Genomic DNA, 16067 nt, shown 5'->3' with positions numbered 1-16067 from the left:
ATTTAATACCAGCCCCCTCTACAAGCCCTATGCTATCCTTGACAAACCTTCTGGGTATTGATTCCCTGTACTTACTTTTATTCATCTGCCTAAATTAACACTTAATCAGTGCTTGCTCATTATTCCAGTTTAATTGGTTATTGTTAATTCTGTATTTCAGCTTGTGCAACAACAGTGGACAGACGGCAGCAGACCTCGCACTGGATTGTGGCTTTCTGGAATGTGCCAAGTTCCTCAGGACAATTCAGCACACTCAGGCAATGAAACTGAGAGGACAGTCTGGACACTCGCTAAGTGACAAACATGGCTTGCAGAGAGAGGATCCAACTGCACAGAAACAAGAAAGTGAAACCAGCAGATCCATAAACAGGAAGAGGAGAAGATCAGATGGTGTGTAACAGTGTTGGTTTAATACAATTCAGAATATTCTAAAAAATGTTTTTAGCATCTAAGTAAAACAAATGTGTGTTAGAGAAGTCAGATTTAGAAGCCTGCTAGTAAGGATGAAGTTGCATTGGTATTTAAGGTTAGGGTCTTCTTGGAAATGGACAGTACATGTGGGATGCCACTTAAGAGGCTACTTTAACACAGAAGAAATACAAATCATAGGTTCTCTTACTGATGTACTGATGAAGTAGCTACAGACTTGTTTTGTTTGTTTCTATGACAGATCTTGTCTCCTAGCTGCCAGAAGAAACAGCTGTAATCCCAACATGAAATAAGGGGAATCTGAAGTCTGAAGAACCATGACTGGATGATACACTGAGCAGTCAGATGTGTGTGCTGGGACACTGTCTCCTTCTGAGAAGGAGGAAAGCTTGTTTATTGTTACTTCTTACAGAAGAATGCTGTGAGGTTTTTCCCCCCCTAGAATACTTGTATTCATACAGCTATAAATAAATGAGCATGTAAAAATTCTCTTGCATTTTTTTTCTGTGTAAATATGAGAGCAAAATCAATAAAACTCAGTACATATAGCCATTCTTCTCCCACTCCTAAAATGCATCATCAAGAGTACCAGCAGCAAACAAGGCCTTTGAACAGATTCATAATGGACAAGACAGCTGGCTACGTGGAATTTGAAAGGCAGAGGACACTTCATCCTTTTGTCATGAAAGAATTCCATAAAACAAAAGGATTTGGCATTGAGTCTACAAACATTTTAGCAGAAGTTCCATATAAACACAAAGTTGTCCTATGGAAAAGTATGGAGTATTCGTTGCCTAATAAATACATTTGTAAGAAATACAGTTCAAAGCAGGTAACTTATTTCTAGAGGTTTCATTTAAAAAAAATAGTTTCTTAATTTAAGTTATTCAAGCAACATTTCTGTTTCAACTGGGTTTTGATTGACTTAAAGCATTATTTTGATAAATGACAGGACAGTTTTATCTACATCAGCTATTATTCTGTCTCAGCACGTTCAGTGTAAGAGTGAATTCAAATAGCTTTTGGTCGTTGAGGTAGGCACAGATTATAATAGGCGTCCTTGTTCCAAAAGTCCGGGCCCTTCCATCCACACCAGCCCTGTCCAAGGAAAAGCAAGATAGCTTTTAAATCTACTATGAATTCTGGTTTTCCTGTCTACTACTATTGGATCTATTCTTATTTTATTAATCATACTAATCTAAGTTGTATGAATTATTTTCAAATGTCTACAGAATGCAATGACAATTTTCAGAAGGTTCTCTACATGCCTGGAAACACATAAATGGAAAACACATTACAGGGACTCTCTCCCCCTTCCTCCTTCCCCAGCTTAGTTCTTAGAAAGTATCATCTCCTCCCTATCCCCACCTCCCCACTACCTTCTGCTGCTACTGAGAGGTTAATGTTATTCTGAAACCACCATTGTCACAGCTTCCTTTTCTCATTCTGAATCCATGCCTTCTTTGGTAATAGTTGATATTTCAGACCCAAACAGAGCTCCTAATACCAGAAATTGTGCTGTTCAACCTGATTCAGGAGAAAGAAAGTCTAACAAAGCTTTTAAGTTTGCAGAGTACCACACAATTATTGGAGGTGTTTTTGAAGAAAAGAGCTGCACACAGTCTACCTTAGTTCCTCCCCAGACACTTCTGATGAGGAAAGTGGATTCTGCATGTCTTTATCCTCCTGGACCACTGGGCCATTTGTAACAGCCTTTGGTCCTACATGTTCTTTGGAAATTGTTTCTTCCTGTATTCATTTCAAGCTTTGACCATTATAGGCCAACAAAGTGTTTCTTAAATAGCTTTTTTTCTTGTTTTTGTTTTTTTTGTTGTTTTTATTTCGGTTGGTTTTGGTTTTTTGGGGTTTTTTTTGTTAGGCCTACACAAGGGTATCTAAGATTCTAAATAGAAGTTAGTATTTGCAACTTAATATGAGAAACAGAAAAGACATTCATTGCCCAGCACTGACAGGATGATTTAGCTGCTTTCAGAGTTTACATTTCTGACACTATGTTTACTGGTTTGTAATGTGCTGCATCATCCCTTTTGGGGGCTTTAAATGTGGAAATGCATTACATACCCTTGAGCCCTTTAGAGTTTCTCCACATTTTCAAAACAGTTCAGTACCTACCCTCTGAACATAGTTCAAGGTCTGATCTGAGAATGGTTAATGTTGGATGTTTAAAATAACTTTTAAAATTTAAAATAAATTATCTTCTCTGCTTCTTCTGCCTGAACAGAATTTTCTGTTTTTTCAAAATACAAAAGACATTTATCATATATACTCCTGGGTAAAAGGGGAGATGGGTGAATTCAGATAAAATAAAGAACACTGTTTTACAGTATAGTAAGTTGATGTACTTGCTGATCTGATACATCTCCTCCAAAGACACTAAGTTTCAGAAACTGACAATACTTAGCATATTGTAGTATGCAGGTTAACTGGGGTCAGCACTGTTTCCATAAGGAATGGAGAAGCCAAAGAATGGCCAGTTTGTATTTGGCTGGACATTATCTGTTTAATGCCAAAATACATGTATATACATAAATGTGTGTGTATATATGTGCATCAAGCCTCACCTTTTCCAAAATAACATGCAGATCTTCTCCTCCAGTGTAATGTGGGTCTAGAATCAAGTATTTTATGTGCCCTGTAATCTCATTCCAAGCCACTCCTAATATCGTGTGAGCCAAAACACCTCCACCTAAAATAGGAGAAACACAGATTGCTAAGTTTTTTTTCACTGAGATTGACTTAATGTACAAGGGTTAAATAAAAGTACATCAAAACCTTCTATTAACATATTAACTTGGTTATCACGATAATTCTGAAAGTGTCTGACATAAGATTCTTCACATTATTAAACAACATATCTTTACTACATCTAAGAAAGATTAGTTGTAGTAACTAAAATAAGTAGAGAATTTATTTTCCAAATTTCTTCCAAGCAAGGCAGGTTAAATCCTCAACACTTCCACCAGATGAAGTCAAGAATATTTCAAACATCTCTTTTGCACTTTTTCTTTAAAGAAACCTAACTGTAGAAAAGAAACCTGTAAAATTTCCTGGTGGTAGAAAGACTGAAATTAGAACAGAAATCAGGATTTCTGGGTAAGGTTTATCTGCTGTTTTCTACAAAGTTACATCAATGAATATCAGGGGCAGAATAGTAAATTCTGATTTCCAGCCTGCAAACAGGAAAAGGGCATATTTTGATGAGATGGGCACAGGTCAACTCTTGCATGTTTCTTTCAGATAACATGCAATACTTTATGTCCCTGCAATATTGTAGTAATAGCTCCACACAGCAGGTAGGGATTACAAAATCCCTGGAAGAATACAAGCAAAACCAATCCCCAAAACGCACCCTCAAAAAGCCAATCTCCAACCCTCCAACAACAACAAAATTAAAGCCATCTACAAGAGAGCATTACAGGGATGGATAAGTTATAGACTAAAAGATTTTTCAATATAGGAGTCTACATTCTTGAAATTCAGACAAAAAGACTGCTGGAAGGCCAAGAATATTTAATTGACTCATGGAATGGTTTGGGTTGTAAGGGACCTTAAGCATCACCTACTTCCAACACCCCTGCCATGGGCAGGTCACCTCCCACTAGACCAGGTTGCTCAAAGCTCCATTCAACCTGGCCTTGAGCCTTGGGCCACTCCCGTGGCCTTGGGGCACCCAGAGCTTCTCTGGGCAGCCTGTTCTGGTGTCTCACCACCCTCACAGGGAGACATTTCTTCCTAATATCTGATCTAAACCATCACCATACCAAAGTCTGGACTTCTGGCACCTATATTTTGAGAAACTTACACTGTATTATGTAATGCCAAATACAGATTGCAAAAATTGCTAAAATTAATTTTATTAAAGTTGAAAATAATAATATCAGTATTACTAATTTCCTAAAACACAGCATGGAAATAGTTCAGTTAATGTCACAGTATTCTTACAAATGGAACTTCTTCTCTTACCAATATTTCAGATTATTAAAACTGGTCTTAAATCAAATTTGGAAAATACCCTTCTCTTCCAAGCCAGATAAACAGTACTGTTCTCTGAGGGGAAGTTCTGGGGAACTCTATGAACTTCTGCTCCTGTAGAGAATGTTCTGACTTAATAGCAATTTATGAAAACACCATTTAGACTGACTTTTGTTACCATGTTTAATACTGAGTTTGAAAGAAATACTGAATAAAAAGATACCAGCCAAACTAAATTGTGTAATTTTCAAAGCTACCTTGGGAATACTGTAATTTTTAGTTCATCTACAGTTTTGATTAACTCTTGAACAGTAAATTAAATGGGTTCTAATTTAAATGAAACTCAGCACAGGGAGGCCATGCACTTTCATTAGCATTCTTCAACTCTCAAGCACTTACCAATCATAATTGGAGTTCCCTCAGTCTTGAAATGATTAGCAAGCTCTCTTCCCTGCAGTGCTAGTTCAGAACCCTGGCTAGGTAAGAAGAACAATAATAGATTTGTCATTCTCACTAGGCTTACTTCTCTAATTATTCATTAGACTTGTTCACTGCATAGACAACTGATTAGAAAGTCACTTGGATTATTCCTTCGTAAACTTCCTGAGACAATCTGAAAAACGTTTTCTAACACAAGGTCTAGTAGCTAGGTGAGGAAATTAATACAGACATTTTTACTATTTTGTCTTTATATTTCTTTATACAGTGGCTAATCTTTTTAAAACCCAATGAAAGTCTGTGTGCCCACTTTCCAAGCAGAGAGAATGGATTAAATGCAGTCAGAATACAAAACTGGAACTCTGGGAAACGGTGCATTTATGATAATGGTTCCAGTACCGGTGTTGCTAGTGCAGCTGTGATGTCTTATTTCCATAAGGAATTAGAGATGTTAGCTGGAAATAAGCCCAAGGCAAAAATGCCAGTGACCAGCTGAAAAAGCTGCATGATTGTTTCCTCTTCCCAGCACGGTACTGATGTTGGTTTTTCATAACACTGAAAAAAACTGGTGCTCCCTTGTAGCAGCACTATGAACAATTCTACCCAGTTCATATGCAGGAATGAAAATCTTCCTACTGGCAGGGCCTGCCCCAGCTGCTATAAATAATAGGCGGATGATCTGCCAGTACAAGCTCTGGAACAAAAAAAATTATTAAAATATTGAAGACCTGAACTATTTTCATAACATTAAGGATCCTCATCACCATGCTCTTTTAGAATATCTACACTGTGATTTTACTCTAAATAAACTTAACACATGAGAAGTATTTTGACTTTATTTTCATACACACTGTTAGTATATGCTCTTAATTTCATGATTGTATTTATCACATGTGTAAGGATTTGTTAGTCTGCTTAGTACTAGCTTAGTGGTGCCTAAATGATAAAAATATGGTGATTTTTCTTTTGATAAATGCTAAAGATTATTCTTTTTGTCCCAAATATCTTCATAGGGTCCTTCATTGTGTATGAGAGCATCAGATTGTCAGAATGGAAACAAATTCCTTGCTTTATTTGCCACACAAACACAAAAAGGAGAACATTATTTTCCAGACTTCTCAACAATTTGCCTCAATCCTAAACTCACAAGCTAGGTCTGTGGCTGCAGCAATAATTTATTTGTCAGTGCGCATTCAGTTCTCTGCGGTCATCAGACTGTGTGCCTGCATCAAAAATTATGTTTGTGGTTCAAAGGAAAAGGCTGAATTCCAGATCAGTTTGCATATCATTAAGCAATTTATATATTGAGCACACCCAATGGGAGCCACATTTCTTGTGGAAGCATTAGACCATTGCGTTATAAAACTGGGCAACTTGCATATTATTAAGCAATTTATAGGAACTGGAAACTGGAACTCCAAGCTCCCAAGAAATTTAACACCACCTTCATCTGTAAGCACTTAGCACAACTAAAGGTGGAATACAGGCTTTATAAGCAAGGAATTCTTAAAAGACTTATTATCTCTTTAATTATCCCTCTTCTCCCATGTACTGTAATCATGATTTGCATTTTAAGGCATTCAGTCTTTTTAGCAATTACCAAGCTACTAAACAGGTAGTGATTCTTACCTGACAAATAATATTTTGGATGTTATTCCAAAAAGCTGATTCAAAACAAGCTGTACCTCAATTGAACCAATCCATTGCCGTGACCCAACAAATGCCGCAGGTTTGTCTCCAGCATCAACCAGTGCCTTTGCAACATCATAATGAGGAAGAAACCCAAGTATCAACAACATATAGTAGGGAATTTCACCACTTTTTGTGAAAAAAGTTGGTTTATATATATGGGCATGTGTTTTGAACCTAGATGGTCAAAAGCAGACCAATGAATGTTGAATTCATCACTGTGGTTCTGTTTTGGAAATGCCCCTTTGAGCAGTAATGCAGAACTGTGTCCATGAGCAGAGACTATAACCCCAGGTCCACAGGCAGACTTCAGGCTGGGAGGGTGACCACTGAACTGTTTAATAATGGAGAGTGTCATTTGCACACTGCAGAAGCCACTTCATAGACTGATAAGCTTGGATTTCTATTCAAAGCACTCAGGAAAGGATCCATAAAACAGTGCTCTGAGGAAGAGGCCACTGACACATGTCAAAGGTTATGGTTTATTTTAAACTCTTTTTCATTCTGAGACTTGTAGGTTACATGCAGCACTTGAGAGGGGCCTTTTCTGCTCAGGACACAAAGCCCATAAGGTCACCTGTAGGCTACTGCCCTCTTTTAGATGCCCAAAAGTACTACAGGAGTGCACAGACTTCGATAGCATTCGGGTGCGGATTGAGAAATGTTCAGGTAATGCAGTTTTACCTTTAGTGTTCACATCCCTGCTACATATGATAAAATTTTTTTAATGGAATGAATTAAATTTTACTGAAAATGTTCAGTAAATAAATGTAACACAAAGAATTACATTTAGAAGACTGAAGGTAACTGCAGTATTCCTTGATAGGCATATCCAAGTATGGGTATTAGCTACAAGCCTACAGTTTTACTTCAGTGCTGTTAACAGAAATGAACATATTCAAGTATGCATTTGAATTCAAAACAGAAAAAGAAGTGAAGGAAAGTTCAAAAATCAGGAAAAGCACACTACTGTCAATGGCAAAGCTGCAAAAGGTGTCAGTAAATTCATGTGTAGCATCTGGGAACTAATCCAGCTGTCACTTAATATGACAGCCAGTTTTAAAACTGATTTTACCATGACACATTGGGTTCTTTGTTCTCTTTTCACTTGACAAAACCACTGAAAATGTCGTATCACAGCTTCTAATAGAATATTACTCCAAGGAAACATTTAAAAGACTATTTTAAGGTATCTTATTTGTACAGATAATGTCACCCAACACAGATAAACAATTCAGAACCACCAGTTCAATTTAAGGGACAAAAAAGTCCCACAAATCCAAATTCTAAAATGTATGAATTTGACATTTAAAAAATAACCTACACAAACCTTTCTAGACAAATATGCATAAAATAATCTTAAATATTCTGTACCTGTTGAATTTCCTTGTGTGTGGGTATAGGTCTATCCATGTAGCCTTGGTGCTTGAACCAAGAACAGATTGTCTGCAAAGACCGATAGGCACAGCCCCAGCCACTGTCATCGATGCGATCCTGCATATAGTGGTGGTAACTGTACACACCTTGTACTAAATAAATCTGCACAGCAGGAGAGAACATAGAAGCATCTGATCACACTTGCATCAGTTTTCAGAGAAGTCATATAACCTGTCACTTGCACTGTAAAGTTTTCAGTTGGGGACTGCAAATCTTGGGAAGATTTGAAGGGTCATTATTCATACATGATTACTCTGCCTGTTTTTGTCTCCTAAACTTCTCTGTTCACAGTTTTAGTTTCTTGTCCTGGTTCTGAGAAACTTTTCAGAATATACGCTAAAAATGTGTACATTATTTTCCCAAGAAAATCCAATTTCTTTGGGACAAATACAGCAAATTAAAGCAATGCCATTTTGTGCAGAGGAGCCCTTTTGCTTAAAAGGTCAAGCCAATTATTTCACTTTCTCATCTACACATCACTGACTATCTAAATTACTTATTTCAATAAAAAAAATTCTCAGTTAAAATAAAAAGGTACTTTCTGCAAAATGTTTCAATTTAAACTTACCATACCAGACTCCATGCCAGGTGAACTAAGATGTAAATGTGGATTTCTGAGATATCCATCTTTATATGGTTCATCTGGAAAATGATAAGCATTTGCTCTCTTGAAATATGGTCTGTCACAAGGCAGATTGTATAACCCATGCAATTCCTACATGCAGTTCAAATAAAAATAAGAAACACAATTCAAATGTTGGATTAAAAGAAAGATCACATTGTAAGTAGCAATAAAGACATAATTTTAACAGCATAGCTTAGCAAATTATTAAAATACGCTTAATTAAACATTCAGCAGGTATGTTTACTACTAGACCTCACCTCTCCAAGGAAGCTCATGCAGGCTTACCTCCTATCTAAACGGCCCACTATTTTATGCAGCCCTGTTACATAACACCTGCTGCTGGGGCCCCACTGAAGATACCATGAGTGACAGGTTTGTTATGAAAATATGATAAAATACACCATCATAGAAAAGGATTACAGTTTTATCAACACAGTAATGTAGATACACACACCAAATTGTAATCTTAACTGATATTGGAACACGTACTGAGACAAAGTAAAGATATTGGGCTTATAGTTCAAACAGATTCAGTCTATTTTTAAATTTCTTAAGCTGTTTGTCACACAGCAGCCACATTTAAAGAGATACATTGTCTTATTTCACTGAGCTTAAAAGTGAAAGGAATGATGAGATCATCTAGCATAATGTGTGTAACGTGGGTAATACATTTTAGGCAGATGACCCAGCACTGAACCCAGCTACAGGAGCTGCACTGACACTTCCCATCAGTGGCTAACAGTGAACAGCAGACAGAGAGCAGGAAACACAAACAGTGCCACCAGTGCCTGAGGCCTCTGCAAACACAAGGCTAGATTGGGTTTTACACGCCGCGTAATGCTTCACACAGAAGAAGAAAATGTAAAGTCCCCACAGCTTCTACACCTTTAAGCTGAAGAATATTCTTTCCCTGCTCTCAATACATGAAACTGTGTGACCTGGACTGGTATCAGCCTCAACCTGAAAGGACTGCTGCATCTCAATATTTTTCCACCTCATCCGTATTCTCTTTTCTAGGTGTGCCACCCAGAAGGCAAAAATAAGCCAAAAACTAGCTAAGCCTGGTCAGCTGTGAGCTACAAAAAGCAGCCCCCTCCAAACAAACAGACAAAAATCCCACAAAACCACAAGAAAAAAACCAAAACAAACAATCCCCCCCAATACTAACCTTTTCAGGACGTGTGTTAAAACCTGAATGTAGTAACACACCAAAAGTAAACTGATGTTCTACCATAGAAGTGGAGAAATTCAAAGAATACTGTACTGGAAGTATAATTTAGACAGAATCTTTATCAACCAATTTTTATGTACTTTTAAAGTTTCTATTGTTCCCTTACAAAAATGAGATCTGGCACATTCTATAAAATAACTTCTAATAAATCAAGTTTCCACATTCAGTATAATGCTTTGGTTATAGTAAAAATAAATTATAAAAAATAGCAGTATCCTAGTATTTATTCTACATTGACTAAATGGAAAGCTTTACCACTGCTTCAATTATAGTAAATAAAAATAAAAAGAAAAGATCAGGTTCTGTTACGGTTTGTTGGCTTTACCTTTCTGTAACTTTCCAGCTGATCATCTGAAATACCTGTAGGATATGAGATGGTTACAAGGTGATTTTTTCCTGGTAACATGAAATGAAATTGTTCTGGTACCACAATTGATGTTCCCTTCACATATTTCATGATACATCTTTCCATGTCAGTTAATTGCCCATGAATTGCTTTCACTAGGAGATTTTGTACCCTGCAAAGTACAAGGGAGAATATTTTAAAAAGTAGAGCAGCAATGGTGAACCATTTTTTCTCACAGCTGTGAGTTATACAATACCTAAATGCATGTCTGACCTGATAGTGCAGATGACTGCACTACTTCAGTGCTTCTGCTCCCACAGGGAAAGGCAGAGCCCAACCGTGCCTTACTCAAAGCTTGTCTGCACACAGAAACGAATTCCTAGTGATTCAATCCTCCAAAATGCAGCTACCCTGCTCTCGTATCAGAGACACAATCAGTATGAGCATTTGCCAATAAATAAAAGTTACATATATGACTAATTTTTTTTTTTTTTTTGCATTCTATCTACTCCAGTTAGTGTCACTCTGAGTCAAAACCTATGGAAAAAATGCAAGGAAAAAATACAGAGGCAGACTCAAATGTTTTCCATCTGTACCTACCCAGCTGCAGCCCCTAATGTAAGGCTGAGATTACAAAGACTCATCAAATGCACCCACTCTCACTTTTATACACCTCACATACAAGAATTTGTAGAACATCTTCCTGACTTTCTCAATTCCTTGCTAAGCAATGGTTATGAGTTATCAAATCTGCCAGACATTGATAAACTGAATTTTTTATAGACAGCAAAAGGATCATGTCTCAAGATTATTAAAGTTAACAGCTCTCTACACGAGCTTTTATTATTTACACAGTTAAAAGTACATCACAAAAATGCTATATACTTTTCATTAAACTGATGAATGATATAGTTTTACTTCATTATTTCAAGCAAATGCAGAAATGAAGCTGAAAAATTGCAAGTTCAGGATAACACTTACTTTCCCCATGGTTCTTCTGGAGAAACAGATACAACAACATCAACTGGCAAAGTCATATTTATGTAGTGGTGTTCCTTCTTTTCCCTTTCAATGACTGGAGCCAAAGCAGCTAATGAAGATGTCATTTCCAACATGAGGTCTACATTGATGATCTGCTGCTGCAGAGAATAAAGACACCAATAGTACATCTCCAACTACACATGCACCAAGAAGGGAAAAGTAAGATTGCAGATATTTGGTATCAAACTCAGGAATTAAATACTTGAGTTTAAAAAAAGCTGGTAATGTTAAAGACAAACTTCTATGTGTTGATCTACCATAGGTGGATTTCTGCATTCATGTTGAGTCTCAATGACTTTAAAAGCATTCTTTTAAGTCATGTCAATGCCTATTTGTGTACAGAAAAACCTAAGAAGGGTAACTTTTAAAATGTTTAAATAATAATTTGTCTTATATAATTTATTAGTGGCTGAGAAACATACCGTATCCTGTAACTTTTTATCCTTTTTTTTGCCAAGCTTTCGTTTGGTCTCATCATCTTGATCAAATCTGAATTATCAACAAAAAGAGAAATTTCTATAATAGGAAATTAATCTCTTAACCCTGCCCCCCAGTTTTTAAATATACTCACTGTATAAATCGTCTTATCTCCTTACAAGCAGACTCATCAGTCAGCTCTGGAACTGTGGTCATACCATTGTTAGGCCACACATAGACTGGACTGTGGCAAATTCTGAATACAAGAACCTCTGAGGACAGTTTGTTTTCAAGATCACTGAAAACATATCCTAGTGCCTTTTTTGTTGATGCCTCTGAAACACAGCAAGGATATAATTAGCCTAGAAAATTCCCTCACCATTTTTTAATAGCTACTGGGCATACATTTAATAAAGTTGTTTTGACTTGGAATAAAGATGCAAGTGCTGTTATGATCAGAAAAATGACTGGGCAAACAAAAACTGAGGTAAGATTTCACTTAGCAGGTGTGTCTCAAATGTTCACATTCACACCTCCCTGAAAAGTGTACTGTTTCTCTCACATGCTGTCAAATTTACAGAATAACCTACTCTGCAGTCACTTACCACATCTAATAACTCTTAACCAAGCCTACAGCTGCAAACAAACTTCTATGTACAGACTTTTATGTATATTTAGGCTTTTGAAAAAAACCTGGAAAGATTCAATCTGAGTCACGTGTTTTTGACTTTGGATCATTGTTCAGAAGTACAAACCAAAACCAGAGAAACCTTTGGAAAAGCAGGGCCTACATTCCAACTGAGGACCAAATTTTGGCCAACATAAACCTGTAAGCCACAGTCTGGTTTGCCTGAAATTTTATTACTGGTATATACAGTTGTCTTTCAGTTCTTGTAAAGTATTTAACCCAGACCTTACAACCTGAACCAATACTGGATATGACAATATAGGATATGACAGAGTAACTTTGGCACATTAGCCACGTTTTTTTCCTCACTGTGAAGGTTAAAAACCATTAATTTGAATACAATAAGTTTAAAAAGCCTAACAAGCTATCAAAAAGACCATGCTGTATCTCTCTAATGCATTAACTTAAATTTGGTCACTATTAGATAACTTTTGTACTAGAAGTCTGTAAAAACTACATTATTAGAAAAGTCAAAGGAAAATTGCTCCAAAAGAAAAACCTCACTGCCCTTGAAAGGGAACAGTATGCCATATTTACACACTAAGAGGTGTGAATACCATGCACTCGGACAATTCAAACATCAGCCTGCTTCACTGTGGTTACAAAATTCAAAACACTGTACACAATGTCAAATGAGTAACCCTTCTCTGAGGATGCAACTCACAAAATGCTGCTTTGGATTAGGTCAATCTATTCAACACTTCTGCTCCACATCATGAACTCAAATAAGATCAAGTTCCTTATCAAGGTTCACTAGACAGAATTCAGAGTTTCTACTAGAGACACGTCCTTTTAAAATGCAGAACGACTGAGAGTGGAGCTAAAACCAGCCTCCTTCCCCGTCCTGCCCTACAACAGCTCAATGGCCACTGACAGCCCTGAGCAGGCTTTCTGAAGAGAATGTCACCTTACTGTAACAATGTGGGACCAGAGGAGCCCCTTAATGCCATATGGACTAGTCCCTTGCTATCACATGGAATTGCAGTAGACAATCCCTAAATTCAGTAGAGTGACTAGTTAGCTTGTTCCTCTCCTCTATTTCTCTAGAAAGATTGGACCACAGTCTCAAAATTGTATTATTAATACAGTCCTGTTATAACCAAATTCATTGCCTTAAAGTTTTAAGTTTGCTTAAAATTTCAGGGTCACCTTTGGCTTCAAGCTGAAAAGTGGTCCCAATAACACATCCATAAGTAAGAAGTATATGCAAAGGAAATTAGTTTAAAATGTCAATGTAAAGTTTATTTCAAATTAAACCAAAAAACATAAGATGGAAAAAAACTCAGAAAATTTACGGAGATAAAGAATAACATTTTGCACTTAATCATTACACGTTTCTGAAGAAGCACTTAACCCTGGTGAAACGCTAAGAAAATAAATATAATAAATAGTTTCTTAATAAAAGTTTATATAAGTATTAGGAAATCTATTAGTCTTATAGACACACCATCAGTAGTTCCAAGCTGAAACGCAAGATCCAAGCCTCCTCTTATTCTGAAGAGTATATCCATAGCTTCTAGAATTACCTAAGGAGAAAAAAGAAGCAACGAAAATGAACAGCCATTTCCACATGCCTTCTCTCAAGCCACAGCTGACTACTGTTATACCACAGTGTGCAAGCACACCAGCAATTACTGCAGCTGTTAAGGTTACAGAAGGCCAGTGAGTAAACAGGGAAGTGAGTGGTGCAGCAGTGCACAGTCATTGCAATCAGCACCTCAATTACACCTTGGAACACATTTCCTACCTAGACAAAAATGCCATAATTTTATACTTCTACCACACAGAAACACTTTAGGTAAAATGTCATTGTTTCTCATTGTTTCAATCCAAGTATCATGTTTCCCATAATATAAGTTCTTACATATATATATATATATATATATATAATACTCTTCCAGCTCAAGTAAAGCAAGGACAGAACCAAACAGAAAGGTAACTAGGCACATCTGTAAGTATGCATTCATTAGTTAGGAAATCACAGTTTCAGGGCAATGAGAAAAAAAAAAAAGGGGGGGGGGGTGACATACACAACCTCTAGAACTAAGGCTGAGTTTCACACTTGACAGGAGAGCTACTTATGCCACCATAGATACCATCCAGCTGTTTCTTCCCCCTTCTGAAGCCCCTGCTCTGTGTCCCCACAACTGCTCACTGCAGACATTTGAACTTCACCAGAGAACTCATGCAGATAGAAAAACACCCTTCTATTTAGAGAGCGCTTTTTCAGACAGATCAATCCCTAGTAAAGTTCAATGTACCAGACAAAAGCAGCTGTGGCAGTACAGAGAGGAACAAAAGGTGACAGATGAGTGTAGGTACTGCTCAGTCTAACAGTCCACAGAAAGAATGGTTAACAGCTTTAGCTGCTCCAAAACACCACCAAGCACCTGTAAAAATAATTATACTAGGACCCTTTGGAAAGACTTATTGCACAACCAGTTGGTTACAAAGTGCAATGCTATTGCTACTCATGAAATAAAAACCTCAAAACATAAGACTGATTTTCTTTCCATTAAAAGCATTCTAAAGAGAAATATGCAAAATATGCAGGCCTTGAAAATATAATCATCTACTACAGTTTATCCGCTGGTGAAGGATTTTCAGGTTTCAGTGATTCTGGAGTGCCAAGAAGCAGTTTGGTTTCTGAAGCACAACCATGAAGTATTTTAGATAACCAGCTTATCTGCATTAATAGGGTCTTGGAGGGTGGGACCCACAAAAGTGCCAGCCAGAACGTGAAAAAATGTTTGCCTGGGTTGATGTGAAAGATGTTTTTTATTTGAATTATTCCTACACAAGAATAATGTTCATGAATAAGAAGAAGAGCTCTGCAAAAGGAGCCACTTTTGATAGTGGCTCATCATGGACATCACAGAATGGGTGAAGCTGGAAGCGACCACAGTGGGTCACAGAACCACAGAATCTTCTGAGTTGGAAGGGAACCACAAGGATGATGAGCCCTACTCTTAAATGAATGGTCCATACTGGGGATCAAACCCACAATCTTGGTGTTAAGGTCATCTGTTCCAAGTTCCCTGCTCAAGCAGGGTCATCCTAGAGCACACTGCACAGGATTGTGTCCAGACAATTCCTGAGTATCTCCGGTGAGGGAGACTCCACAGCCTCTCTGGACAATCTGTTCCAGTGCTCAGTCACTGCACAGTAAAGAAGCTCTTTCTCAGATTCAGGTGGAACTTCCTGGGCATCAAGGTTCTGCCCGTTGCCTCTTGTCCTATTGCTTGGCACCACCGAGAAGCGCCTCGCACCACTATGATGACCGCTTTCCAACAAATCCCTGACTAAGGGCAGGCAAGCTCAGTCCCCCAAGGGAGAAGAAGAATGGCAGGGGGTATAGGAAGGCGTCAGTGAGGGAGGGGCCACTGCCCCTCGTGTGACACAACCTGGGCCCTGCAGAAAGGGGACCGACGGGCCTCCGCACCTCCCCCCCGAGGTACCCCCGGAGCTGGAGGCCCAAACGCGACCGCCGAGCTCCCAGCCGGCAGCGGGGACACCAGCCTCCAGCCCGCCCCGCCGCTAGCTCAGCCCGAACGGGTACACTCCCCTCCCCGCTAGGTAGGACAGCCACCCACCTACCTAGGCTTCCACCCATCCATCCATTCCCCGGGGACGAGGAGAGGGGGGCCGGGCAGTGGAGGGGCGGACTCACCACGTCCGTCAGCGCCGCCGCGGGGGCCGGGCCCGGCCGCATCCTCGCGGCGCAGGCGCGCTG

At 38.3% G+C, this 16067-nt stretch overlaps 2 protein-coding genes across 4 annotated transcripts in view; one reads left to right on the top strand and one right to left on the bottom strand.

Annotated features, from left to right (window-relative positions):
* Positions 1–917, top strand: part of ANKRD37 (ankyrin repeat domain 37) — a 2608-nt gene extending 1691 nt beyond the window's left edge. Inside the window, exons 4-5 of the mRNA XM_048304267.1 lie at positions 161–390; positions 671–917. Of these exons, the coding sequence (XP_048160224.1) occupies positions 161–390; positions 671–684 (244 nt within the window). The 3' untranslated portion in view covers positions 685–917. The remainder of the gene's footprint in view (positions 1–160; positions 391–670) is intronic.
* UFSP2 (UFM1 specific peptidase 2) lies at positions 778–16067 on the bottom strand. 3 transcript variants are annotated; one of them, XM_048304260.1, is made up of 12 exons: positions 16005–16067; positions 13782–13860; positions 11801–11981; positions 11652–11718; positions 11170–11327; positions 10168–10360; positions 8555–8701; positions 7924–8088; positions 6490–6614; positions 4822–4898; positions 3012–3136; positions 778–1527 (listed from the first exon to the last, which is right to left on the bottom strand). In XM_048304260.1, exons 1-12 carry the CDS (start codon positions 16044–16046, stop codon positions 1441–1443), a joined length of 1446 nt encoding a protein of 481 aa, XP_048160217.1. In that variant the 5' UTR covers positions 16047–16067; the 3' UTR covers positions 778–1440. The 3 variants fall into 3 exon arrangements, with proteins under 3 accessions (XP_048160217.1, XP_048160218.1, XP_048160219.1); XM_048304261.1 differs by having other exon boundaries at positions 11170–11324; XM_048304262.1 differs by having other exon boundaries at positions 15932–16012.

Source organism: Corvus hawaiiensis, chromosome 5 (assembly GCF_020740725.1).
Source record: "Corvus hawaiiensis isolate bCorHaw1 chromosome 5, bCorHaw1.pri.cur, whole genome shotgun sequence".
NCBI classification, from domain to species: domain Eukaryota; kingdom Metazoa; phylum Chordata; class Aves; order Passeriformes; family Corvidae; genus Corvus; species Corvus hawaiiensis.
This window is presented reverse-complemented; position numbering and strand designations above follow the sequence as displayed.

Coding starts and splice junctions, on each gene's coding strand:
- UFSP2 (XM_048304260.1), bottom strand. CDS start 16,046: ATGCGGCCGGGCCCGGCCCCCGCGGCGGCGCTGACGGACGTG. Junction 11,719..11,800: donor GAGATAAGACGATTTATACA/GTGAGTATATTT, acceptor TTGATAATTCAG/ATTTGATCAAGATGATGAGA. Junction 10,361..11,169: donor CCAGAAGAACCATGGGGAAA/GTAAGTGTTATC, acceptor TGTACTTTGCAG/GGTACAAAATCTCCTAGTGA.